This window comes from Grammomys surdaster, unplaced genomic scaffold (genome assembly GCF_004785775.1).
Source record: "Grammomys surdaster isolate TR1022 unplaced genomic scaffold, NIH_TR_1.0 185, whole genome shotgun sequence".
Classification (NCBI taxonomy): Eukaryota; Metazoa; Chordata; class Mammalia; order Rodentia; family Muridae; genus Grammomys; species Grammomys surdaster.
Genome location: NW_021604630.1, coordinates 9,450,471 through 9,477,907, shown reverse-complemented (window position 1 = coordinate 9,477,907; position 27,437 = coordinate 9,450,471). Strand labels below are relative to the sequence as shown.

Genomic DNA, 27,437 nt, shown 5'->3' with positions numbered 1-27,437 from the left:
CTGTAGTTACTGATGATTTTAGAACCAGTATTTTAAGTCATCATGCACTTTCATATTTATAAGTTCCGTTATTACAGAATTTGGACTTTTTTGAGAAGCCATATTCCTTGCTTTTTCATATTTTTTGTGTAACTGTGTTAGTTTGTGCCTGTTTGGAGCAATAGCGCTCTGGGTTTTAGATGGTGGCTGTCACTTAATGAGCAACCTTCTCTGTGCACTTGCATGTCTAGAGCTGCTCAGAGAGGAGAATACAAACCACAACAGCAACAACACAAAAGCAAAAAAGACGTAGAAATGCAACGAATCACTAAAAGACAACTGCTACACTTGCAAAATCATAGAAAGGAAAGCTGCAAAATCACATGGAACCAACTGTGAAGTATAAAATTACTGAAAGAGTTCTGTGTGATGGCTCATGCTTGGAGTCCCAGCCTTTAGAAGGCTGAAACAAAAGGATCACTGTGGGCTCAAGGCCATCCTGGGCTGCCCAGTGAATTCCAGTGCAGTAACATGGGACTCTGTTGAAAAAAAAATTTACTAAAAGTACAATTATTAATAATCAAACAAAGGAACTTGTAGAATGGTTAGATAAAAGGAAAGAAAAAGACTAAGAGGAAGAAAATCAATATCTAATTATGAAGAAAAAAATTAAAACCTAAAGATTAATAAAAATAAAGCATGAAAGAGTTTTTTAAAAAGCAAAGGCAATTACTAAAACTATTTTTAAGTAAACAAAGAGACAAGTGAGATGGAGAAGCTTCATTTGGAATCCACCAAGTCTAGAGTGGGTTGTGGATCCTCAGTGGGGTCTGTTGTAATCCCTTTCTCCTTACTGTGGAGATTGGCGCTGTATTGTTTGATAAGGGCTAGGCCAGTCAGGACTTGTCAACTCCAAGACTGCATTGACTTTAAAACTTATTTTATTTGTATGCCAAGAGCTGAGTGAGGTCTTAGTGAACTCTGGGGCCTAGGATCTGGATGGGTTGAGGAGTGGGACAAGCAAGCAGAGCACCGAACTTAGCAGTGGAGAGAGAGAATCCAGGAGAGCAGGCACTGTCTACAGGTCTCAGCACTTTCAGATCATCCCCAGCAGTGAGGCACCATGTGGGAGGCAGGTGCTGAGGAAACTGATAGGACCTGGGCCCAGAATGCTTAGACCTGCCTAGCAGTAAACCACATGTGGAAAAGTAAGGCAGCTTTGGAGATCAAGCAATGCATAGTTACAGCCTGGGCTTTTGATGTCTCAGCCTCCATGATAATCTACAGGCAGTGTGGTTTGCTCAGGGCCACAGAGGACAGGGCCTCTAGCCACTCTAGCTCTTAGCTCTCTGCTGTTCAAACTCAGTGGGTCCAGCCTATGTTTCTCTTGTTCATTTCCTACCCAGTCACTGTGCTATGGTGTCCTCAGGCTCTTTGACTAGTGATTGCTCCATGTTCTTAGGACCCAAGAGTAGCTCACTCTCAAATAGTAGGATGCTACTGCCTCCCCTGCAGAACCCTGAGGTATGGGGAGCAATGTAATGAATTTCTGTCCAGTGTTAGCCTACACACTGGTCTGTGTCATACCAGATTCCCTTGCTGGGTTTAAGGCTTGTGAGTATGTGGGTTTTCTCCTGCGGCAAGCAAGGAGCGTAAGTGTTTTGTCTCTGGGGCAGCCTGCCATACTTGTGGTTCTATCTTTGGTTTCCTAGCCGCCTTGCCTCTCAGGAAGCTGAGGTTAGAGCTATGGATTGTATTCTACTTTAACCCACGTGACCTTTCTGTTTCTCTATGCCTTTTCTCTTTTCCTCACATCTCTTTTGAATCCCAGTGCTCCTCCTTCTTTACCTGAAACTGCCTTGTTACCCTGCCTCTTCTAGCTCTCAGTGTCACATAAAGGTGCCATCCGATCTGCCTGGAACTTACCACGGAACTTCCCTGGAATTCTGTACTCATGTAGAATCCCAGTGCTGCTAAGGCACTACACTACAGGATATGAAGTAGAAGAACAGTAACAGAGCATCGCTACTCATCAGCATCCCAGTTCAAGATGAGTGGGCATGGTAACAGATCCCTTTAAGTGCAGAACTTGGGATGCTGAGCCTGGCAGGACGATCAGGAGTGTGAAGCCTGTCTGGGTTTACACAGTAAGGCTGTCTCCAAAATAAGCTTATAGAAAACAGAATGAAATACACAAACCCAAACCCAAACCAAAACCCCAACTCAAGTGCAAGTATAGTTGTAAAAGATCTGACATAATTTTTATTGGTATTTATTGTATTAGCAGTGCAGTCAATAAAACTAATACTAAGTGGGCTGGGGTCAGTGTTAGGGTGCTTGGTTAACATGTGCTTTCCTAGATTCAGTTTTCTGCTCTGAAAACAAAACTCAATACAAAAACCCACCAAGTACTAGAATTATGAGATACAGTAAGATAGGTAATGTGACAACAGGAATATAATTATATTTTTCAGACAAAGAATTGAGAACGTAGCAAAAGAGTGGCTTGGTCAAGGTCACATTAATACTATGTGATCATACACCAACGCCTAACTTCCTAATGTAGATTCTTACGTGTATGTAGAATAAATACATGCCATGCGTTCAGTTTACTCACAAGAACCAACGTGATGAAATTGTTTCAAAGAGTGACAGAGCTTATGAAGACGGTGGAGAGCAGTACAGAATGAGGTGAGTGGCTTAGGCCCCCAGGCCTTGAGGTTATTCTTTGAAGGGGACGGAATTCCATTACACTTTATTAGATAAGAATTTAGAACCTAACATCTGCCACCGTAGACTATGAGTTATTAAATTGCGAGGAAATGGCCAATAATTACATAATGAAATAATCCTCATATGAAATTGTTCTTATATGACATTGGGAGGCCTATCTTGCTCTGTCTTTTCCGTTTTGGATACAGTTTCTTGACACAAACCCGTATCAGAGCCAGATCCTTTCTGCTCTAATGTCTTGCTTCTGTGCACTAGAATCCTCAGGCCTCAGGCGCTCTCAGCGATGTCAGCTACTCTTTTTTTTGTTGGTACAGAGTGACGGTTACAAAGTCTTCTTGTTCAGAATTACGGGGAACTTAGTGGCTATAATCAAATTTTCATAAAGATCCTTAGAAATGAAAATCGTAGCATAAATATACAACTAGCTTTTCCTAACATTTTGTTATCAGATTTCAGAGTAATTATAAACATTTTTACATTTTTACTAAGAAATGAGTATTTACATACTTGACCAAAATAAAATCGAACCATTTTAGATAATTATTGAAACAGTTTCCACATTAAGCAGTATACCTGCCTCTCAGTTAGTTGCTGAATGATTACATATTAGTTATTAATATTGTCTAGTAGCAACTTTATCTTACACTTGAAATGATTATATTGGGCCATTTAACTTAAGTTTCTCACTTTTTTTGGTGCTTTTAGAAAAGATTGGGGTACCTTATTTAGTTTAGCCCTCAAGCAATTATGCAAGGTAATTACCATGGCAACAGAAGGTATTCATTTCCTTACTTTAGCTAAAGGTTTTAGGAACAAAGAAATCTCTCAGCTTATCCATTGAAACCCAACTTTCTCTTGAGACTGGCATTAAGTGTCTGTTCTCTAGAAGAGGACTCAATTCTAAATGGGGAAAACATGCCCCTGAGCTGAATCTCTTTGTCACAGTGTGATTAAAAAGCTACCCCTTCTTAATAGGAAATGTGGCCTTAACTTTTTTCACATATTGAGAATTTTTCACATATTGAGAATATTGAGAATTTCATACATGCATATAACATTTTGATCAAATTCTCCCTTTAAATCCTCACCTTCCCTATCCCCCTCCTAATTTCATGTGCTTTCTTTTTCTTTCTTTCTTTTTTTTAATGCCTTGAATTTCCTTATGCTGCTTCTATATGCATGGATATAGAACCACCTAAGGTATCTAGCCTGTCAGGGACCGCATCCTGAAGAAGACTTACTCTTGCTTCCCCAGAGACTATCTGTTGCTGATACTATCTGTAGGACTTCATAAGTTCCCCCTCAATGCATGCTGGGATTTGGCCGGCTTGATTTTTTGCATGCAGACACAGACTCTAAGAGTTCAGATGTGCAATAACCCTGCCAACAGTCTTCCTGCCCCTCTTCTGTAATGATCCGTGAGACTTGTGACATGGAAGTCACGTTTAGAGCTGATAAGTTCTTTTCTTTCCTTTTTTTTTTTCTGAATTAAACTTGAAATCTCATTGGTATGCTCCCTGTTGACAAAAGGATACCAGACAACCTCTCCTGTCTCCTTGCTGTCAAATAAAATCACTTAAGGTGTATTTTTCAGCACATAATTTATAATTTTTGACAGGTAACTTATTAATATTTATTTGGCTGGTTCTACCATTCCTAAGCAGAAAGTCTATTTACTAAATTAGCTATCATGAGGCAAATTTTGTAACGAACTTATCAAAAACTCTGGTCATGGTGCTGCATACCTATAATCCCACCACCCAGGAAAGTGAAACATGAGGATTGTGGGTTCAAAGCCAATCTCAAAGAAAACTTTGTCTCAAAACAAACAAACTAACAAACATGAAACAAAACACATAAAAGAAAACCCCAGGCTTTTACCAGAAATTTCATTCTTGTTAGAATGTATCTTGGAAATCAAAACCAAACAACAACAACAACCCCGAGTATGCTGTTAAAAATACCAGTACTGGGAGCCTGGAGACATTGCTCATGGTTGAGAATGTTAAGCATTCTTACGGAAGTACGGGTTCGGGTTCTGTTTCCCGAAACCTCATGGTGACTCACAGCTCCCAGTACATGGGCATCTGAGACTGGAAATGATAGGAAGAATTAAGGCTTTATACAACTAGCCATCTAAAAACGCGCATGCGCTGTGCTATCTCTACGCAGTGAAGCTCCTGAACATTCACACTTGCATTTAGCTTTGAATTCCATTGTGATGTCATGGAAACTGTAAGCGCAATGAAATTCAGAGGCTCCTGGTACTTTCTGTTGTTTAAGATTAAAAATGCAGCTAATACTTAGTAGGTGAAGGTGCTTGCTTTGCAGGCCTGACAACCTGGTTCAGTCCCCAGCATCCACGAAAAAGGAGGGAGGCACACTAATAGTGTCAGGCCTTGGTGCCACTCCATGAGCTGGATCCCAGTTTGGACTGGTCACTGGACCACCTTCCCCTCAGTCTCTTCTTTATTTTTGTCCCTGCAGTTCTTTTAGACAGGAACAATTCTGAGTAAGAGTTTTTGACTGTGGGATGGCAATCCCACACCTCCACTTGATGCTGTCTTTCTACTGGAGGTAGACTCTATGAATTCCCTCTCCCTGTTGTTGAGCATTTCATCTAAAGTTTCTCCCTTTGAGTCCTGACAGTTTCTCACCTCCCAGGTCTCTGGTACATTCTAGAGGATCTCCCATTTCAGAGCAACTGACATTTGTATTAAACTTACCAAATAATTTATGAACTTCTCATTGTTCAGATTTTAATTACATCTTTAAAGAGTTTATCAGAAAGCATATTTGTAAAATGAGTGTTATATTACTTTACTGATATGTTTATTCCTAATAATATTGTTGCTTTTATTGTACAGCTTTTTGCTATTGTGAGTAAAATTTTGACTCTGCCCTAATTTCTGGGGCTGTATTGTCATATCAGAACAAGTTTTATTATAGTTTTTATTGTGTATCAAACCGTATTACCACGTTTTCTTTATCAATTGAAAGAGAGCTACTTTTTAAATTATAGGCTCCTTGGTTCTCTGGTTGTAAACAATGGTATGCAAAATAAAATCATTTACTGCTGTTTCTTTTTTAAAAAAAGTAGGAGAGAACCAACTCTACAAAGTTGCTCTCCAACCCTCCACACATGTGCCGTGGTGGGAGCTTGCTGGCACTCACACATAAACATATCACACACACACACACACACACACACACACACGCACACACACTTTATTTCACTGCTGAAGTCTTGATAGACCATAAGAAGGTTTTCCACTAAAAGGAACATTTCGAGTTATTCCCTCTGTTTCCTTTTTTTTTTTTTTAAAAGATTTATTTATTTATTTATTTATTTATTTTATTAGTACACTGTCGCTGTCTTCGGACACACCAGAAGAGGGCATCCAATCTCATTACGGATGGTTGTGAGCCACCATGTGGTTGCTGGGATTTGAACTCAGGACCTCTGGAAGAGCAGTCAGTGCTCTTAACCGCTGAGCCATCTCTCCAGCCCCCTCTGTTTCCTTTTTGAAGATTTGTTGTAACATAGTTATATTATATTGCAGCCATCACAGGGAAGATGCCCTGATAGCCGAGAAATAGGAGCGTGAAACAATGTTTAATTAATGCTCTCTGACTCTCAAAGAATAATTAACAGTACTAACAGAGCAGAGGTAGTGTGTCTGAGGAGAGCTTTGGTAGTATTTAGAAGTAGCTGATACAAAATTTAGTTGTATTCAAAGCTGTACATATGATCGGAAGGAATTAACACATCTCCTCTTTAAGGAAACAGAGAAGCTCTTAGCTCTGAGGGTTTTGTGCCCTTGGTAATCCATGCAAGGAGCCTGAATGGTTGGATAGCAGTTGGTTGGAAAGAAGTTTTCAGACTGCCGAGGAGGCAGAAGCTCCTCCTGCTGTTTGCTGCCACTCCATTAGGAAAACTTGGTGTGTAGTGGTGGGTAAATAAAATTCAAGTCATGAAACAACGTTAGCATAAAATCCAATATATAGTTACCTTGATAATGGGGGCAGGAGAGTGAGTGCTCGTGGAGCATTGAAGAAGCCTCAGGCTCCATCCTCAGTCCCTCAGGCACAGGGGGCACAGATCTGTCATCTCATCTCAATACTCAGGCAAGAAGATCAGGAGTTCAAAGCCATCCTTGGCTACATAGGGAGTTCGAGGCCAGCGTAGGCTTCATGACGTTCTATATCAATAAAGCAACAACAAGAACACCCCCCCCCAACAACAACCCTCCCCCAAGTCCAAAGAAGAATGAGAAATGTGAGATGCATTGTAAACTAGGGTCAGCAGGAGTGTGAGGGGGTAAGAAAGGGTGTGGGGGGGGATACAGAACTCTGTTCACTGTGTGAAGCTGTCACAAAGATGCATACAAAACAAGGGAAAAGCAAAGCCTTTTAAAATGGAGAAATATAGTCTTATTTATTGCTGTGTGTGAGTGTGGGTATACACAGGCCACGGCATGCATGCAGAGGTCAGAGGTCAACATTGGGAAGTTGCATCTCCTTGTCTACCTTTACACGTATTCAAACTCAGGTCCCTACGCCTGTGGAGTTAATAGCTTTATCTGCTGAGCTGTCTCATCAGCTCCAAAGAACTTGTTTTTAATACCGCCTGTGAATGGGATGGATGTCACTACTGAAAACTGTAAATTAATATAAACTATGCTGATCTCTATCTAGCTTCAAATGAATGAGACCCAAACTATGATTTATTAGGCTCTGCACAATTACCCCGCATCTAAATCTCTAATGCTAACCTGGCTGCTTCCCCAACTGGACTCCCCAAATACTTGCTGTTTGAATCTTCCTGGGTTATTTCTGCTCCAGCAGCCTGGTGTGCTGGGGAGGCATTTCACTCGGGGCTGTACTGCTGTTCCATCATGACCAATGGAGACCTCCTGTTCTGTCTTCTCCACACTCCTCTCTCTTTTCTCCTCGTGGGACCCCAAGCTGGGTAACTCAGACTCTACCTCTCTCTGTTCTCCCCAGCAATTGGTTGTTGCCAGTTTTATTTAAGCAGTAGTTTTAAACTAGGGATAGGGTTTGCACAACAAAGGCTGCTTTGTAGAAGGTAAATAGGTATACCTGGGAATTTGCTTGTCTTCCAGATCTTGGAGGAGAGAATTTAGCATATGGATACAAGCAACACCAGACCAACCCACAACAAAAACCAGACATGTTTAAATTGGGGTATTCAAAATTAAAGAAAAACCAAACATAACAATAACAAAGAAATGAATATAGGGAAAAAACCCCCAAAACAAAAACACCATAGACAGTTTTTAAATGCTAAGAACTGAAAAGTTGTAGGTGGTAGTAGATGGTTAGGCAGGATAATTTCAGGAAAGACTTAAGTTCTTAAAAAAAAATCCATATATATATGTGTGTGTGTGTGTGCACACTCTGTGTGTGTGTTTGCATATGTGTGTGCATGTGTGCTTGTGTATGATTGCATGATTCCCAGTAGTCTTGGTGGTCAGGGTGTCAGATCCCCTGGGAGCTGGAGTCTCAACTTGGGTGTTGGAAGTGGATCTTCTGCATGAGCAATAGAAATTTTTAACCTCTGAGCCATCTTTTTAGCCCCAAGATACTGGTTTTGTAAATAAATTTACCTTTAAATTCTCTTCCTGGGGGTATCTCGATCCAATTTTGGGTGTAAATAGGTATTTCAAATGAAAACGATCCTGGCGATACATAGCTGCCGGTTAGTTAATGAGGTTTACGTTTGCTTCAACATTGTGCTGACTTACTTACATAGCTTTCGGAAAGGTTATTTGTTGAAACTAGTTTTCTGGTATTTTGCCAGTGGTATACTCTGGGTGCAGCACAAACTTGTTTTCTGGCTCTATACAAATATACTGTAGCCGGGAGGTGGTGGCCCACGCCTTTAATCCCAGTACTTGGGAGGCAGAGGCAGGCGGATTTCTGAATTCGAGAGTTCGAGGCTAGCCTGGTCTACAGAGTGAGTTCCAGGACAGCCTGGGCTACACAGAGAAACCCTGTCTCGAAAAACCAACCAACCAACCAACCAACCAACCAACCAAACAAACAAACAAACAAAACACAAATATACCGTAAATAACGGACCCTGTGTGTGTGTGTGTATGTGTGATGAAATCCTGTCTTCTGCTCATGACATAGTTGTTTCATTAATTCATAGCAGTTTGTATTTGCCTGCATGAGACCTATATAAGATCAAGCCAGTTAGAATCCCAGCATGAAAAGGGGAAATGCTATCTGTGTCCCACCCTTAGTGGGAGATATAGGAAATTCTGGCTCCTGGGGAAGGGAAGGGAAGGGTAATTTTTCCTTGGGAGTGTGGCCATTGTTAGGTTCTCCATGTTCCAGTGGATGGACCCACACTCATACACATAGAGGCAACAGTAACTGGACTTAGTAGTTTATAAAAAATTAGAAATGGAACTTGTATACAACCCAGCTGTACCACTCCTGAGCATATAACCAAAAGACTTTACCATGCAATAGAAATACTTGCTTAAACATATTTATTCTTAATCTTTTCATGATAGTGAGTATGTGAATATGTGGATATTAGAGTGGATAGAGTCTGGAACTAGGTAGGAGACCATGAAAGGGAACAGTCGGTGTTGAGAAGAGGCAGGGACAGAGAACAAAAGGTCACATGGGGCATTGTCTTAGTTAGGCTTCCTAGTGCTGTGTAAACTTGGAGTGGAGAAGATTAGGATTTACAACTCTCAGTTCACACTCCATCATTCTGAGAAGTCCAGTAGGAACTCAAGGCAGGAACCAGGAGAGGCCAGGGAGGAATGCTGCTCACTGGCTTTCGCCTCATGGCTTGCTCAGCCTGTTTTCTTATACACCCAGGACAACCTGCCCCAGGGTGACATCACCTACCTTAGACCAGGCCTGCCCACGTCAGTCATGTGTTAAGAAAATGCCTCGCGTGCTTTCTTTCAGGCCAATCTTATGGAGACTTTTTTTTTTTTTTTTGCACTACCGCTTTTCTTTGTTTTTTTTTTTTTTTGAGACTTTTTTTTAAAAATTGAGAGAAACCTTCTTCCAAATGACTGTCCCTTGTGTCATGTGGACAGTAAACTAGCCAGGACAGTTGACTCCTTGCCAGCTTTACACACCAGTACCTTACTATGAAAACATAACCTTTCCCTTCTTGTTCATTTTTAAGATCTCATATTAATATCGTAATATAAGCTATAAATAACTCTGAAAGTTTCATATTCTTTAAAAATTCAAAAACTCTACAAGTTCAGTCTCTTTAAAAATATTCAGAATTCCTCTAAAATTACCAAATTTCTTTGAAATATCCAAGGTCTCATAACTGGGGGTTTCTTTAATTTTAAAACAAATTACTTTCTTATGCCAAGAGAGAAGAAACGGTACAGTCACAGAATATTCAGAGACCGCATTAATAACTAAGTAAGAAAATGCCCCATAGGCTCATCTCCTGTAGGCTAGCCTTATGGGGCGATTTCTCAATTATGCTTCCTTTTCCTCAGACAACACGAATTTGTGTCAAATTTACAAAAATCTAGCCAACAAAGGCTGAGAGCAGAAGGCAGGCTACTGGGGCCGCAGGGCTGAAGGACTGGGGAGTTGGGGGGTACGGAGCGATAGGACATAGGAAAAGAAATAGCAAAAACAAAAATTTCTTGAAAAGTGCCACAGTGAAACCTAATCACCTGGATACAATAAAAAGTGAATAGAACAGATTATACATCTGTCATTTGATATGACCTTTTGATTTCTGTTAGTGGTTTTGAAATCTTGGCAAAAAAGCAGTTTAAATATTAACAGTTATAGAATGCTTTAGGGTTTATAAAACCTGCATTTTTACATGAATTTGTCTTATTACATTAATGTTGGGTGGGTAGGGAATGGGGTGGATCTGGGGAAGAGTTGGGGAAGGGGAGTGAATCTGATCGAAACAGTGTGTGTAATTCTAAAAGTACTGAGAAAGGAAGATAAAGTTTCTATATATCATTTAATAGTGCCAAGTATAATAAGCGGTTCCTGCGTTGTAACCGATTGCTCTGATTTCTTAATAGTAACGGGATGTTTCATCATGAGAATCTTCCCCAACATATTTAAAACTTTACTCCCCACAAGACATTTAGGTAATAGGAACTTCCCAGAGGTTTGAGGCGTTTACCATGTGAGTTTAGTATAAATCACATAGGAGCACGGATATATTTCATTATTAAAAAAAATGTATTTGGAGTCTTATACTTGAAGTCTGGGTTATATCCAGAGATCTCTCAAAGCTAGTAATGGCTTAAGAAAAAAATCATCCAAGAAACTCTTTTTTTTTTTTTTAAAGGGAAGTGTCTCTTACTTAGCCAAGAGCACAGTGAAAGGCCTTATAGTATAGGACAGCTGTTCTGTTTTCAAAACTGGGTCTTTAAGTGGATTCATGAATAAATCCAGTAGTTCTGCTGAGTCAGCTTATACTTTATGAGAGATGATAATTATACAGAAAAATCAAAGATGCTGAAAATTTAATACTTCACATATTCAAGGATTCTCTTCCTTAAGGAGATAAAAGTTTTCTTTTGAAGGAACAAAGCCATACACATAACATATTAGAATTTTGAAACTGCCAGAACCATTGAACTTAATGTGTTATAAAAGGGAGAAGGAGTGTATAGTTAATAAACCTGGCATACTGCATTTGCTTCTCTGTGGTTTAAGCTTTTGTCCTTGAGGCTAGGTGTTCTATCCCATACTAAATATGTATGTTTGTTTCAGGCTAGGTGCTTGTTTCATTTTCAGTTCTGTTTATGGGGCTGACTCTGAGCTTTCTGTCGAGTATTTGTCATATTTATTCGTAGATATTGTTTATTGGAATTTTCAAACAGGGCATTTTAAAGACAAATGAAAATAAAATGGAAACCACTTCACTGCAGCGGAAGTTTCCAGAATGGATGTATACACAGAATAAAAGATGTGCTACAGAAGAAAAGGTAATTGTTCATTGATTATTTGTCTAAATGGGAAATCTTGTTTGAGTTTGACTATGCAGTGACTCATCCCACTGCTTGTAAGCTTCAAGCCATTGTTAAAGTAAGACTTTCTGTTGTGTGAATGAACCAAGACCAAGATGTTGACTCAATTTTAGATACACTTTATAAAATGAGATTCCCTAGCTTATATTCTTTCTTTTTATAGTTAGCATTCTTAGTTGATGTTATTAGTTGTTCTAATTCAAATAATAATTTATACAATATTAATGGGTTTTTTTTTTGGTTAAAATAGTTTGAGTCCTTGGAGGCTTAAGATCTGATAATGAGCCACCAACATTTTAAGGTCACATTATTGCATCTAGGATGCTAATATAGTTATCAGGAAAAAACAAGTAAATTAAGTGACTTCACAAAAGTAAGATTGGAAGTTTGAAAATAGGATTGTGTGGAAAAATAATATGGTATTATGGCTTTACCTTTGTGAAACTGACCTTACGGATTCTTACTCTATAATATAAAACTTAGTGCTATGAATTTCTTAATGGACTTTATTGTTTCAGTGAACACTTACTACTTACTGTGATATTTATTTGTGTCTATTTTGAATTTTGCCCAACTCAAGGCGTGCATTCAGAAGAGTGTTCTTGAAGATGCACTCCCGTTCTTAGAATTCACTGGATCTATTGTTTACAGTTATGAAGCTAGTGATTGCTCTTTCCTGTCTGAAGACATTAGGTAAGGGATTTGAAGTTTTTGTCACTAAATTTGTACCCGTAAGAAATAGTGATATTTATGAGTACCTAGTTTTACAATGGAAGTATATCTCAGAAGTGTTTTTATATATATCATATCACTAAGTTGGACTCTACTTTTTTAAATAAAAAAAAAACCTCACTAAATTAAATTAGTAAGATATCTTTTCTACTTCACTAGATAAGTGTTTTTTTTTTTTGTTTTTTTGTTTTTTTGTTTTTTTTACCTTTAGTGCTTGAGATGTAAGTACAGGTAAAACTATTGAATACAACTGTTTACCAACTTAGGAAAAAATGAAAATGTTATTTAACCTCTATTTTCACCTTATTAAAACATCAACATGTTAAGTAATGTTTATGATTCTGTTTTATTTTGTTTAAAATTTATTTTTAGCTTTTTAAATTGTGTTTGGATGCCCCCTCTGTTTGTATACCACATGGTTACTGTGTCCACAGAGGCCAGGAGAGGGATTTGGATCCCCTTAAAGTGGAGTTGTGAGTGACCTTATGGGTGCTGGGAACCAAGCCTAGGTTCTCTGGAAGAGCAGCCAGTGCTCTCAATTGCTGACCCATTTTAAAATTAGTGGTAGTTACTCCAAACGGTCCAAAAAACGAGTTTTAGAAATGCCTGTTAGTACTTTTAAGAGCTTCCTGTCTTTGTTTCCCTAAGGCTGTAACCAAATCCATGGCCTGAGTAAATTATTAAAAAATACATATAAGTAAATTCATAAATAAATTTATTCCTTACAGTTTTGGAGGCTATAGAGTCCCAGAGAATGGGACTGGCATTCATAAGGGACCTTTGTATTGTGTCTGTATCATGGTAGAGGCTAAGACCAGTTGAGATTAAGCCAGTTCTCTGGATAACTGTCCAGAGTGGATCCCTCATGAGCCAAACACCTTGTGTTTTAGGCTCCATTTCCAAGCTGTGTCCCATTGAGGATTCCAGTTTTGACAGGGATTTTGAATATATTCAGGATAGTCATGTCCCAGCACCTTGAGTAATTAGGATTCTGGAGTAATGCAGTCTAAGTTTCTTGAAGCAATTTACACTGAGAAGTAGTAGTAAATTAATTCAGGTCATTGAAATGGCTGCGTGTGTCTTTTGATTTTTAACTATTTTCATTAGGGTTTTTAAAAAGCAGAAATAAATAAAACTGTTGATTAGTGTTTTCCTGGTGGTTGGTAAATGTAACCTAGAAGTAGCATTTAGGTGTCTTTACTTCCACTCTAGTTGCTGGCTGGGTCTGGGCTTCATTTTGCTGCACTAAAATCAGACTCACAGAATAAGTAAATCATAATAATACATGGTCATATATTGACCTCACCATGTTACCTTTGTCTTGCTATGGTATGACATGTGTTGTATTAGTCAGATTTTTCTTTTAAAGGAACAGAACTGATGAATGAACATATGTATATTAAATGGTGATTTATTAGTGTGACTTTATAGGCTGAGGTCTCTTGTCCAACAATGGCTGTCCCTCATCAAAGGGCAAGAGTCCTTTTTTTTGTTGTACTTGTTCATTCCAAGACACTGGGTGTCTGAGTTAGTCTTCAGTCTGCATTGGAATCCTGAAGAAGTAGGTTCTAGTACTAGCGAAGGAATGCCTTAGCAGCAAGATAGATGAACTTACCAACCAGAGTGAGGACAAACAGACAAAAAGCAAAAGCTTCCCTCCTCCATGTCCTTTTAAGCGGGCCACCATCAGAAAGCGTAACCTAGGTTTAGGATGGTCTTCTCGAATCAAATAATCCAATCAAGAAAATCTCTCATAGGTGAGCCCAGGGCTTATATTTTAGTTGATTGCAAATGTAGTCAAGTTGACAGCCAAGATTAGCTGAGCAGAGTAAGTTTAAGTGGTCTGAATAATTGTATAACATTTTGAAGCCCTGTGTTCATCTTATGAAAGGCAGGCTTTGTTTGCTTTGCATTCTCTTTCATATGGTCACTTTGGAGATTTCTGCATCAGGGCCTGGAAACATGGCCCAGCGTTAAGAGCAGGAAGCACTGTTACAGAGGACCCCAGTCTGGTTCCCAGTAGCCATATTGGTGGCTCACGGACCTTCTGTTTTCTGTCCCGCTCCAGGGTGTCTGATTACCTCTCTGATTCTGTTCTCTGATTCCCTCTTCTGCCCTCTCCAGGCACCTTTGCTCATGTGCGTATATGTACCCCTCTCCCCATACATTTTAGTTAGAAAAAGAAAAATCTTAAGAGTATTTTTACATCAGGGCCAGTGAGATGGCTCAGTGGGTAACAGGGCCTGCCACCAAGCCTGGAGATCTGAGTTCCTTTCCCATTCCAACCTCGAGGCCTCATGGCAGAAGCTGAGAGCTGATCCTGAGTTCAACGTGCATGGGGCCACCACTTAATTAATTAATTAATAAAATAAACAAAACAATTTAAAAAGATTTTTTACACCATGAGGTTTCAGCAGTTTGATATGACAGACCTTTATATACTGAGGTTTGTGCTGATCCTGCTTGGGGGTCATTGACTTTTTTTTTTTTTTTAAATTTGTGGCTTAATAGTTTTTGTCAAATTTGAAAATTATCTTCAATTTTTCTTCTCTTCAGTACTGTGCTTTTCTGGGACTCTGACGTACATAAATTAGATTGCTTGACTCTATTTCTTTTATGTTATTTTCTTTTTCTTTATGCTTTGGTTTGAATGTTTCTTTTGCTATGTCTTTAAGTTAATCACTTATATTTCTTTCAGTAGTGTCTGATCTACTGTACATCCTCTCCTGTGAATTTTTAATTTTCATTGTGTTTTTCTCTTCTTTCTTGTTATTGGAAATATTTGTTTTCATACAATATATTCTGACTGTAGCTTCCCTTTGCCCAACTCATCCCAAATCCTCTCCACCTCTCTTTTTTGACTCAGAAAAGAGTCAAGAAGTGTAAGAAACACACACAGATGCAGAGACACACACTTCTACACACAGGAATCTCAAAAATATACAAAATCAGAAACCAGAATATATAAAAATAAAGGTCTGTTAGGTTAAGAAAAAAAAAAGGGTTCATTTTGTGTTGGCTATTTACTGCTGGTCCTAGGGCCAACTGTTGAGTGTGGTTTATATACCCAGTGAGATTGTTGGAGAAACTTGTTTTTCCTTTTCGAGTGGTTATAAATTGGAGATAACTTCTGGGCTAGGGATAGGATCGGCTCTGGGACTTTATCTGGTTTAGACCTGTGTAGACCCTGTGCATGCTGCCACATGACAGTTCTTCTGTGCTTCATCATCCCTGCTGTGTCTAGAAGGTCTTATTGCCTTGGTGTCTTCCTTCCATCTCACTGGCTCTTACAAGCTTTCTGCCTCCTCTTTTGCAAAGTTCCGAGTCATGTGTGTGTGTGTGTGTGTGTGTGTGTGTGTGTGTGTGTGTGTGTGGCAGGGGGAGTTGATGGAGGCATCCTGTTTAGGACTGAGGGTTCCAAGGTCTCTCACTCTCTGTGCATTGTCCAGCTGTGGCTCTCTCTGTGTTTGGTCCCATCTCTTGCCGGAGCCAGCTTCTCTGATGATGGCTGGGCAAGACACAGAGCTCTGAGCATAAAAACCCTTCCAATTTGCCACTCATTGTGTACATGCTTTCCTTTAAATTCCTGAACATATTTACAATTTGTGTTATTTTTTGTTTGTTTTGTATTGTTTTAAGCAGGGTCTTATGTAGCCTAGGCTGGCCCTGAATTTACTGTGTGGCAGAGGATGATCTTAGTTTCTGATCCTTTTGCCTACACCTCCGCAAGTGCTCTGATCACTGACTTACCTCTCCAGGCCCAGCTGTGATCTTAATGCAAGTTTCAGTGATACTTTAGCTCTTTCTTCCCCCCTACTGAGTGAACCCCACCCTGCCCACTGATTATGTTTGATTTGTGTCAGGGCCTGTTGAGGTTTTTTTTGTCTGGTGTTGTGATTTTTACCTTGCTATATCTTTTTGTGGTTTGCTCTCTAAGAGATTTTGTCGATGACACTCACCTGGAGATGGGCTTTGTATTTGGAGGCTTGCTTTTAGTCGTCATTAGGCCTGTAATTGCTTTTAATCCAAAGGTAATTTAGTTCTATCAGGTGTAATCCTAAAGGAGGCTGCAGATTGTTCCTGGAGTTCAGCAAGACTGCTGTGACTTGAGAACTTACGGTCTGTGTGACGCCTGAGAATTGTACAGCTCAGAGTTACCCTATGCTTTGCCTGGCCTCTCAGGATTCCCAGAGTCACCATGGATACTTGTGACTGCCCCGCAGTGCCCAGCTGTCTGTTTCCCTACCTCATGCCTGTCCTTGGTATCCTTTCTCTGTTGTCTGTGAGGCGTTCTAAGAGAACCAGGGACAACTGCTGAGACTGTCATCTTGTCCCAAGAACAGTGAATTTAGATACGTTTGTACAATTTATTTGTTTGTTTTTAGTGGAAGAATAGGTACTTCCTGTAAATTTCATCTTAGCCTGAGGTATTAGTTGATATTCTTTTATGTTTGTAATAAATTTTTAATCAAATTGTGAACTAGGCATGGAAACAGTAGTTAACAAAACAGCCACGTCGTCTTATCCAATTATATTAAATCTTTACTATTTAGGGTATGCTTTTGTGTGTATGTGTGTGTGTACACTTATGTGTGTAGGTGTGTACATGGTCAGAGGACAACTTTCAAAAGTAGGTTCTTCTATTATGTGTGTTCAAAAATAAAAATAAACAGAAAATAAAAGCTCACTTACACGCTTTTTAATTTACTTTCTTCCAATCCCTGTGGTACTTTAAAATAATCTATCATGAATTTAGTATTTAGTAGTCCTTGGTATTGTATTATCTGCCAATTTAAAAACTATATGGGTTTCCTGACACTTGCCTTTTTCACTCAATCAAGTTTTGAGAATTTTTCTTTTTGATATATGTAGTTCCATTAATTTTTTGTATGCTACTGTTTCTGTTTTGGCATGTCACAGTTTCTTTATTCTTTTGTTCTATGGTAAGTTAGTTTATTTCCAGTCCCCCCACCCTGCAAAAGGAGCAGAGTCGCAGTGAGCATTCTTTTCCTTGTTGTGTTGGTTAGTTTTTCTTGTCCATTTGGCACAGTCTAGAGTCACCTGACGATAAGGAACCTCATCTGAGGAAATGCCCCGTCAGATTGGTTTACAGGCAAGCGTGGGAATACATTGTTTTGATGGATGATGGATGTGGGAGGGACCAGCTCACTTTGGACAGTGTCATCCCTTGGGAGTTAGTCTTGCCTTGTATAAGGAAACAAACTGAGCAAGCCAGTTAGCAGTGTTTCTCCATGGCCTCTGCGTCAGCTTCTGCTTCTAGGGACCTGCCTTGAGTTCCTGCCCTGACTTCCCTTTCTTCCCATGTTGCTTTTGGACCTGGTGTTTATCACAGCAACAGATAGCAAACTAAGACATTAATCAGCTGAGGCGTCTCACCTTTTAGAGTGGTTTGGATAAGAATGGCTCTCAAAGGCTCATATATGGAATGGCTAGTCACCAGGGAGTGGAACTTTTTGATAGGATTAGAACGGCGGTTCTCCACTTGAGAATGTCTTGTCTTTGGAGATTAGGCGACCCTTTCACAGATATTCTGCATATTAAGTATTTACATCATGATTCATAACAGTAACAAAATTACAGTTATCAAGTACTAATGAAGTAATTTTATGATTGGGGGTCATTACGAAGGTTGAGAACCACTAGATTAGAAGAATTAGGAAGTACAGCCTTGTTGGAGGAAGTGTGTCACTCAGGGTGAGCTTCGAGGTTTCAAAAGCCTATCCTTTTGAGCAGACCTTTTGAACAAGAACAGACCTCTTGTTCTCTCTACGTGCTGCACAGTATGTAGCTCTTAGATGCTGCTGCAGTGCCATGCTTTCCACCATGATGATAATGGACTAAACCTCTGAACTCTAAGCCAGCCACCAATTAGATGCTTTATTTTATAAGAGTTGCCGTGGTCATGGTATCTCTGCAGCAATACAACAGTGACTAAGACAGAAGTCTTCTTTAATGCCTTTAAAAAGCACCTTTCAATATTTTCTGGCTGCTTACTAACTACACGTTGTATGCTCTCCAGTCTTTGGTTTGTCCTTTCATTTGTGATGATATTGTTAGTTATGGAAAAGGAAAAATAAAAAAATCATGCAGTTAATCCACGCAATCTTCCTGTTGGTAGCATGCATCTGTCTGCTGGAGCTGTGATAGGATTTGACATGGAATGGCCGCCCGTCTATACGGCAGGGAAACGGAACAGAGTCGCGGTGATTCAGTTGTGCGTGTCTGAGAACAAGTGTTACTTGTTTCATATTTCTTCTATGTCAGGTTGGTATCTCTGCTTCATTTTCATGTGGCCATCAGTAGTAACATCAACTTTCTTCCTGCAAAATTAAGTTCTTTCATTAGCAGGCCTTCTTTCATGATCTTATATTTATTTAAGTATTTATATTTTTACTTGATTTTTTATATCTTTTTTCCTATGTTAGAGAATAGTGGACTGAAATTTAGAGGTGTAAATGACTAGGAATAATACACTGTTACTGTTACTAGAGGTGGCATTCAAACTCGTTTTTTCTAGTCCATTTTGAGTCTGGACTCTGCATTAGCTAAGAAAAGAGATAGTTAAGGTGAATGTGATTCTAAGTTTAAGCTTAACATAAGCAGTTTAACACACATACAGTATGTATAAACATAGTAAGTCCATTATATTTAGCAGTGTTATGGAAATAATAATGAGATGTTTTAGTTTTCCCCCAGGGATTAAAAATGTTACTAGAAAACAAATCAATTAAGAAGGCAGGTGTTGGAATCGAAGGGGACCAGTGGAAACTTCTGCGGGATTTTGATGTTAAGCTGGAGAGTTTTGTGGAGTTGACAGTTGTTGCCAATGAAAAGGTAGGAGCAATCAATGCATTATTTTAATAAACATGGTAACCTGTGTTTCACAGAAGGTGCATTTTTTTTTTGTCTAAATGTTAGTTTCTTTTTCTTCTATAAAGTAATGGAAGCTATGTGTTGATTTTGGTGGCAATACGCAAGTTTAAAGTGCAGTAATAAAAAACTTGCAGTTCTGAATTGCCGTCTCAGTGTCCACTCACCTGAACTAGCACCCTTCCATCTTTCCTGCCAACCTTCTTATTTTGTATATTGCACACTTGAATGTTTATTGTATTTTTAAGGATTTATTCCAGCAGCATTACTTTTGAAAAGAAGACTACAGGGCAGCTCTTGATAGAGAGCCCAGAGTGTCCACTTGGCCTTTAACATCACCACCTGTGTTTCCATTATTTTATTAATAAAATAATTATATTCTTATATTCAGCCACGTATTCATTTCGCTATGAAGTAAAAAACATACTCTAACCAATTCAGCTGCTTTCCAGGAATAGTGTTTTTAATGTTTTAAGTATTTTTTAATTGGATACTTTATTTACATTTCAAATGTTATCCCCTTTCTTTTTTTTATATATTTTTTTATTGGATGTTTTATTTACATTTCATATGTTACCCCCTTACCCCATTTCCCCCTGCCCAGGAACTCTCTTTCCCATCACCCCTCTTCCTGTTTCTCTGCGGATGTGCACCTACATACCCCCCCACTCCCACCTCCCCACCCACTGGGGCGTCCAGCCTTCATGAGACCAAGGATCTCTTCTCCCACCTCTGCCCAACAGGGCCATCCTCCCTTACATATACAGCTGGAGCCATGGATCCCTCTCTAAGTGCTCCCAGGCTGGTGGTTTATACCCTGGGAGCTCTGGTTGGTTGGTATTGTTGCTCTCCTCATGGGGCTGCAAACCCTTTCAGCTCCTACAGTCTTCACTCTGACTTCTCCATTGGGAACCCCATGATCAGTTCAATGGTTAGCTGTGAGCATCTGCCTCTGAATATGTCAGACTCTTGCAGACCTCTATGGAGACAGCTATATCAGGCTCTTGTCAGCATGCACTTCCTGACATCTACCTTAGCATCTACCTTTGGTGACTGCACATGGTTATCCCCTTTCTTTAAGTATTTTGATATCCACATTATGGAATCTCGGAGTTAAATTCCTACTGTCGACTGTGAATGAGGTCTCAGTGATGGGAGGCTTGTTTTATTGGTGGTCCCTAGGAACAGCTCACAATGACAATGAGTGTTTGCTCTGTTCCCCTTTCACTTCCTCCAGTTGCAGTGTGCAGAGACCTGGAGCCTCAATGGTCTGGTTAAACACATCTTAGGGAAACAGCTTTTGAAAGACAAGTCCATCCGCTGTAGCAATTGGAGTAATTTCCCCCTCTCTGATGACCAGAAACTGTATGCAGCTACTGATGCTTACGTATGTATTTAAAATCCCTTAGCATGACGTCATTTTCATTTCATGTACCAAATCACTTTAGTATAAATTTACTGGGGTTGTGTCCTCAGCTACATTATTTTAGTTTGGCATTAAAAATTGCTTAGGAATACATCAAATGAAATTCTCCATGTTAATTAGAGAGTACCAATTAATAGGCTGTTTAGCAGTAATTATTTTCACCATCACAATGTAAAGTGATGTCCAATTCTTATGTAAAAGAATGCGAACTTACTGGAAACATGAAAGGCTTATGCTTAGAAGGCACAAATGGTTTGATGATGTATTTTGTATATAAGCAACTCAGAATCAGAAAAATCATAGGCTTTCTATATTTAAACTAGCCTTATTCCCTACATTTATATTTAAAATGTGGAAATTTAGATAAATTGCCTCCAAGTTTAGTTGCTGCTGTTCTTAGATGTATTTTCATACTGATAATCTGTACACACTGGCATCTTGGCTTGTCTTTATGAGTAGTACTTTTGTCTATGCGTGCTTTAACTTGAGAAATAGATCCTTTGTAAATTTCTTTGCCCTAGATCATACTTATTGATCATATTTAAATAGTATTTATTGATAAATATCTTGTTATTTTTCCACCCCACATTTATTTTGAAGACATGGATACTCCTTTAATTTTAACTAGAAAAACAAAGGAAAAGCAACAGATGTTTTTTTGTCAGGAAAACAGCTGGCTGAGCCGAGGCTGGCCACAGTTCCTTGGCCTTTTTTTTTTTTTCCTTTCTCACTTGCTTTAAAAAATTTTAACAGACTCTCTTGCAGCTTATTCCGGACTTGAACTTTTCATGTAGCCGAGGCTGGCCTTTGATGTCCTGATCCTCTTGCCCCTGTCTCCTCAGTATGGAGATTACAGGCTGTAGTGTCTATCTTTTTGACAGTTTGTATGACTTGATCAAGTCTGTTAAAAAATACCCAGCACGCACTGTTGTTCATACGCTGACCAACATTCTCAGTTGATTTGATGAAATGTCAAGAGTTGGATAGGATCCGTCATCAAAACAGATGTTTCTCACTAGATGGCATTTATCAGATTTTGTTTACAGATCATTTCATTTGATCTACTTACAATACTTACAATACTGAAAATCAGTAAGTGAAAATTTAAGGCTATACTTTACAGCCACAGCAGCTTTTGTTTCCCAATTGGAAGAGAGCTTACACGAAGACCTGGGTCTTCGAGAAGTGAAATAGTTTTACTTCATTTTTGGAGGGTGTTTTTGAAATTATTCTTATAGATTTTGCTAGAGAGATAACATATATATTTATTTTGGTAACCTTTAATGTGCACTTTGTTTTTCTTTTGTCTTTTTTATAGGCTGGTCTTATCATCTATCAAAAATTAGAAAATCTGGGTGATGCTGCACAAGTGTTTGCTCTAAAAAAAGGTATGCCGTGGCCTAGAATAGAAGATAAAGTGTGCGTCTGCTGTTTTGTGAGGTTCTATTCAAAAGGTCAAAGAATTATGGATCTTTGCAAAGTATTATCGTAGTTCTTAAATGTCTGAGCAGTGTTGCTGTAAAGGTGAAATCCATCCGGATCAGGGTTGGAGTTGTAGATATTTCCCTCATGGGAAAGTAGGCCTCCATTGCTTGTTCTGTAGTGTTGCTGCTCCTCAGGTCCATGGAGTGGCCGTCTTATTGTCCTTGAGAACATCACTGAGCCAGCCGGCTTCCTCTCGGCGGGAAACATACACGTACTTTCTACACATGTTTAAAATGGCTTCCCCTGAATGTGTATATGGTGCACTGTAGTGTTCTGTTTTTCTGCATTAGGTTGCTATTTTCTTTACTCAGCTTCATTGTTCTTGTCAGATGCTTTGATCTGGAAGTGATTGCAGGTGAAGTCAACCAGTAGCTGGATAAGCATTAGCTTTTGTGCTGCAGAGGCCTTAGCCATCTGACCTGTCATATGTCTCTTTCCCCATGCTTGTAATGTGGATAATAGATAAATATCATCTCATGGATTAGGTGTGACCAGTAAAGAGACAGATGTTCAAAGCACCTCTGTTGATGACCAGAGAGAGCTGTTCAGTAGATTGACCAGTCCTAATACATGATCTGAAATGCTTTGAAATCCAAAGCTTTTCGGTGATACCATGATTTACACCTTCATTAGTATATTTTATTAAAAGTACTTCCTGGAAGAAGTAATGCTTGAGATGAGACCTTAAAATGGAGCAGACATTTGCTAGCCAAAGCCAAAGGGAAAGTGATGGATAGGTCCAAAGCCTCAGAGAGAAGCTCTCTGTAACTTGTAGAGTATAGGAAACTGTTGACTATGACAGCGTAATGTAGGAGAAGCAGAAAAATGAAAGAAGACAGGCCTCACTACAGAGCTTCCGTTTAGAAGAGCACATTGAAGCTATTATCGACGGTTCTAAACGTGGAGGTGAAATGCACTGTATTTAAAACAAGCCGTAGAATAAAACACACACACTAACAAAGTGAGCCACTGGGAAAGAAAATGGTTTTAAGGATTACAAAAGAATGCTGGGAAAGGCTTTTCGGAGGCTATGGCAGCAAGACAAGAGAGAAGAAGTGGTAACTTGAATTGGTTGTTTGTGTCAAGGGTTGGTACAGTCAGTTAGCTTCATCCTACATTTAATGGAGAAGTAGAGGCAACAGAATCTGATGTAATGACAGGCACATGTCAAGAATTCTTCTGAGGTTTGCGTGCATGACAGATTAAAATCCAGGATAAAGAAGAGCAAAATTTAGGGGTGAGTTATTTTTCTCAGACAGGGTTTCTCTGTGTAGGTTTCTCTCTGGCTGTCCTGGGCCTCGCTATATAGACCAGGCTGGCCTAGAACTCAGAGATCTGAGTGCCTCTGCCTTCCGAGTGCTGGGATTAAAGGTGTGTACTACCACCACCCAGCTAGAAATAAAGTTTTATAGTTCTTTTTAGGCATGTTAAAGGAGAGAAACATCTCAGATAGCAAGAGGGTTGTGGGCTATGGACACCTCGATATGTAGGTTGTATCTCAGAAGACACTTTGTCTGAGATAAAATGTTAGGACAAAGAGTCCTAAGAAACTCCTGGTGTCTAATCCTTGTGTGGAGAAGGGGACTATAGCAGTCGCCCTGGGTGTGAAGGAAATGAGAAAGTACTGGACAATTCAAGTACCAGTATGCAGAAAGCCAAGGGAAGACTAGGTTTAAAGGAAGAGATGTTATCAACTGTTTTGAATTCTGCTGAGATTTTAACCAAGTGAAATCTTGTAGGTAATCATTAGATTTGGCACAAAGGCCACCATCATTTGTAACCTTCTATACCAGAGGTTCTCAACCTTCCTAATGCTATGACCCTTTAATACAGTTCCTCATGTTGTGATGGCACCAACCATGGCATTATTTCCATTGCTACTTCATGACTGTAATTTTGCCACTGTTATGAATTGTAATGTAACTATCTGATATGCAGGATATTTGACATGTGAACCTTGGGAAAGAACCATTTGATAAACCATTGTTCTATGCTGCTATACTTTTGGTGTTCTGGGCGTTGACAAACGAGTATTGCAAACAATAGAGGGTGTACTTTTAGAACAGATAGGGTCCAGTGTCTTTGGCAGTATAAAAATATTATAGGCATAGACAGAATTGAGTAGTATGATGAGGTGGGTAGAAACCATACTAAAATTATATCAATCATACTACTGCAAATAATGGAGAAAGTTAGATGTACAAAATTGATTTTAAGTGCATATAAATATTTTTTAAACTTGATTTAGAAAGGGAACGTTCATAAAACACAGGTTTGTCTAGTGTTTACTATATATTAGTGTTCATTTTTTATTGATTTTATTTGACAAGCAAGGGAATGTGCTATCTGGCAGTCTGAAGGAAGAACTGCAAATGCTTAGAGCCAAGAAAGGACAAAGCCACTGAGGGTAACTGCTCTCCTTGTATAAAAAACAGTTAATATAATCAAAGAGAAATGGGTATGAGGGAGGCTTGTAGGAAACAAGGCTGGGAAAGAGGCTTGGGACCACTCAGTTAGGGCATCATACATTGTAAGTCAGACTTGATGTTTTAATACTCAAAAACAACAACCATAGTACAATGATGGCCAATAGGAAACCCTTCGTCTAGGGGTGTGGAGCTGTAGAATAAAATGATCCAGATTTTGTCTTAAAATGCTTTTGTTCTCACTGCTATAAGAGGGCCAGGAAGTTAGAGAGTTAGGAGGCTGTTTTAATTGTCCAGAAATAGAAGATAATTGTATTGGGCTAGTAGAGGTAGTAAGAAACATAAATGCAGTAGGTATTCTGAAGGTGTGCACTGTGAAGAATTCTAGGTGAATTCTTTATAGAGGGTGAGGGTGAGGAAAAGACTTGCTGGGCTAACCAAGGTACTTTAGTTGAATCATCTGATGACTGGCTGGGTCAGAGTGCGAGATGATGTGACAAGTATGTTTTGGTGGGAAAAGTCCAAATTGCAGCATGGACCTGAAAAACTATAGGTGGTTTTTGATATCCATGAAAGTCTCTGTATTAGTTATTTCTTGTTACTGTAATAAAACACTGTGACCAAAGAGGTCTTAAAGGAAAGAAGTTTCTTTTGGCTCGCAGTCCCAGAGGAATGGGGGGGAGCCTTCAATGGCACTGCGGGAACATGGCAGAAAGCAGCCTGCGTGGCAGTGGGAACCGGAAACTGTTAGCTCCCATCTTGAACAGCAGTATCAGAGCAGAGAGAGCAAACAGGAAGTAGGGTGAAGCCGTGCACTCTCAAAGGCACCCCCAGTGACATGCTTCCTCTGGGAAGGTTGCACCGCCTAAATCTCTCCAAATGGAGCCACCAACTGAACATCCAGTGTTCAAATGCCTGAGCCTGTGGGAGATATTTCTCACTTAACCACCACAGCTACGGGAAATGAGATTCCAGAGTTCACAGCGGAAGTTGGGGTTAGAGATGTAGATTTTCCTGCTAGTGGGGAAACTATACAATTAGGAGTGAATGAACTGAAGAACAGAGGCTGCTTCAGCATCAAGGTCACACTGGCATTTAGAAAATGAGAGTGGCCTGAGGGTGGAGATGGGGCATCAGTGGATGAGGAGGAGGCGAAGGAAGTGATTTAAATAGGAAGGAAACATCAGCCCCGTAAACCTCCGAGGATCTGAATGATGTGCGGATCTTGGATTAACAATTAGGGTTGATAATGTGGTAGAAAGAAGCTGTGCTGCTGAGGGGAGAACGCTGAGTTGGAGTTAGTTTAGGAGAAAATAGGAACAGAACATTTGAGGACGAGCAGCAGGCATTGGAAACTTAGAAGCGAAAGCGGAGGTATAAAATTGTCATCTTAAGATAAGCGGGATCTGTGTCATGAGTTTAAAGTCGAGTTGGTCATTATCATTTTGCTTTATTTTCAAGTATGTCTAGCTACTTAGGCACCGATTAGCTAAAGAAGTTGAGTGTGATTAGAGTAGATTTTGCCAGGTAAGTTCCGTGGAGGTGGGTGAAGAAGACGGAAGTGGAGAGTCTATGTAGCAAAGGAATGGACAGTGCAGTGTGGCTAGGAAAGGAAAGGAGACCTAGTAGGGAGAGTAGTAGTGGGCGTGGAGAGGGCGGAGTCAACGGGTTTCATTCTGAAGTTTTAACTCACTGAGCTGGGGAAAGCATGCCGGAAAGAGTGGTGGGATGCTGTATTAATGGTGGAAAGGGTTTGTAGTGGAAGGTTTGGGGTGCAGTGGAGGTTTTATTGTGCAGGCCAAGGATCTGATTGTGGGAATGAATAGCTCAGGTTAGCTGAGGAAGAGATTTGTTGGAATAAAGAATGACCTTTGGACAAGGTTTCCAAACGGTTAAGTTTGAACTCGAATGGATTGCACTTACAGGTTTTTGGTCAGAAACAGTGTCAGGTGAGTTTAAAGTCTCATGCTTGTGCTCTTGTCTAGGTCAGTAACATTTGGATTGGATAATGTATAAATTTGGAATTTACTCTAAATCCTTTATGTTAATTTCATTCTTAATGTTAATTTCTTTCTTTCTTTCTTCCTTTCTTTCTTAGCAGAGGAAAGTCTACCTATGGAGATGAAGAAACAGTTGAATTCAATCTCTGAAGAAATGAGGGACCTAGCCAATCATTTTCCTGTCACTTGCAGAAATTTGGAAACTCTACAGAGGTGAAATATTGTGCTTTTAAAAAACTTACTTTATTTTTAATGTGTGTGTGTGTATGTTTTCAGATGAGATTTATGATAGGTTGATTGAGAGTTTTCTTAAAGAAACACCACCCACAGTGGCCTGGGCCCTCCCCCTTAAGTCACTGATTGAAAAAAATGCTTTACAGACTTGCTGACACCCCAGTCTTATGGAGGCATTTTCTCAGAGAAGGTTTCCTCTTCTCAGATGATTGTAGCTGATGTCAAATTAACATAAATGTAGCCAGCACAACTGACCCCTGTCACCTGAGATACAAACATACCACGGTAAAACCAGAACCTTTCTTTTCTTGTGCATCTCCGATATCCTACATTAAGGCGTCACGTATAAAGCATTTTACAAACTTAAAAGTCTCCCAGTCTTACAAATCCAAATACTTTAGAAGTTGTCTCTTTAAAAATACCTAGTCTCTTTTAAAATTCAAAGTCTCTATGAAACTCCAAAATCTCTCTCTCTCTCTCTCTCTCTCTCTCTCTCTCTCTCTCTCTCTCT

General features: G+C 39.5%; 1 protein-coding gene across 4 annotated transcripts in view; it reads left to right on the top strand.

Moving 5' to 3' along the window:
• Wrn (WRN RecQ like helicase) overlaps positions 1 to 27,437 on the top strand; it is a 132,339-nt gene that overhangs the window by 16,621 nt on the left and 88,281 nt on the right. For 2 of the 4 annotated variants that reach the window (XM_028768202.1, XM_028768203.1), the window contains exons 2-8: positions 11,586 to 11,690; positions 12,313 to 12,425; positions 18,604 to 18,749; positions 19,171 to 19,319; positions 20,593 to 20,742; positions 22,100 to 22,169; positions 26,791 to 26,905. In XM_028768202.1, coding sequence (XP_028624035.1) covers positions 11,613 to 11,690; positions 12,313 to 12,425; positions 18,604 to 18,749; positions 19,171 to 19,319; positions 20,593 to 20,742; positions 22,100 to 22,169; positions 26,791 to 26,905 — 821 coding nt within the window. In that variant the 5' untranslated portion in view covers positions 11,586 to 11,612. Of the gene's footprint in view, positions 1 to 11,585; positions 11,691 to 12,312; positions 12,426 to 18,603; positions 18,750 to 19,170; positions 19,320 to 20,592; positions 20,743 to 22,099; positions 22,170 to 26,790; positions 26,906 to 27,437 lie in introns of those variants that run through there. The other 2 variants (XM_028768204.1, XM_028768205.1) reach the window with 2 other exon arrangements.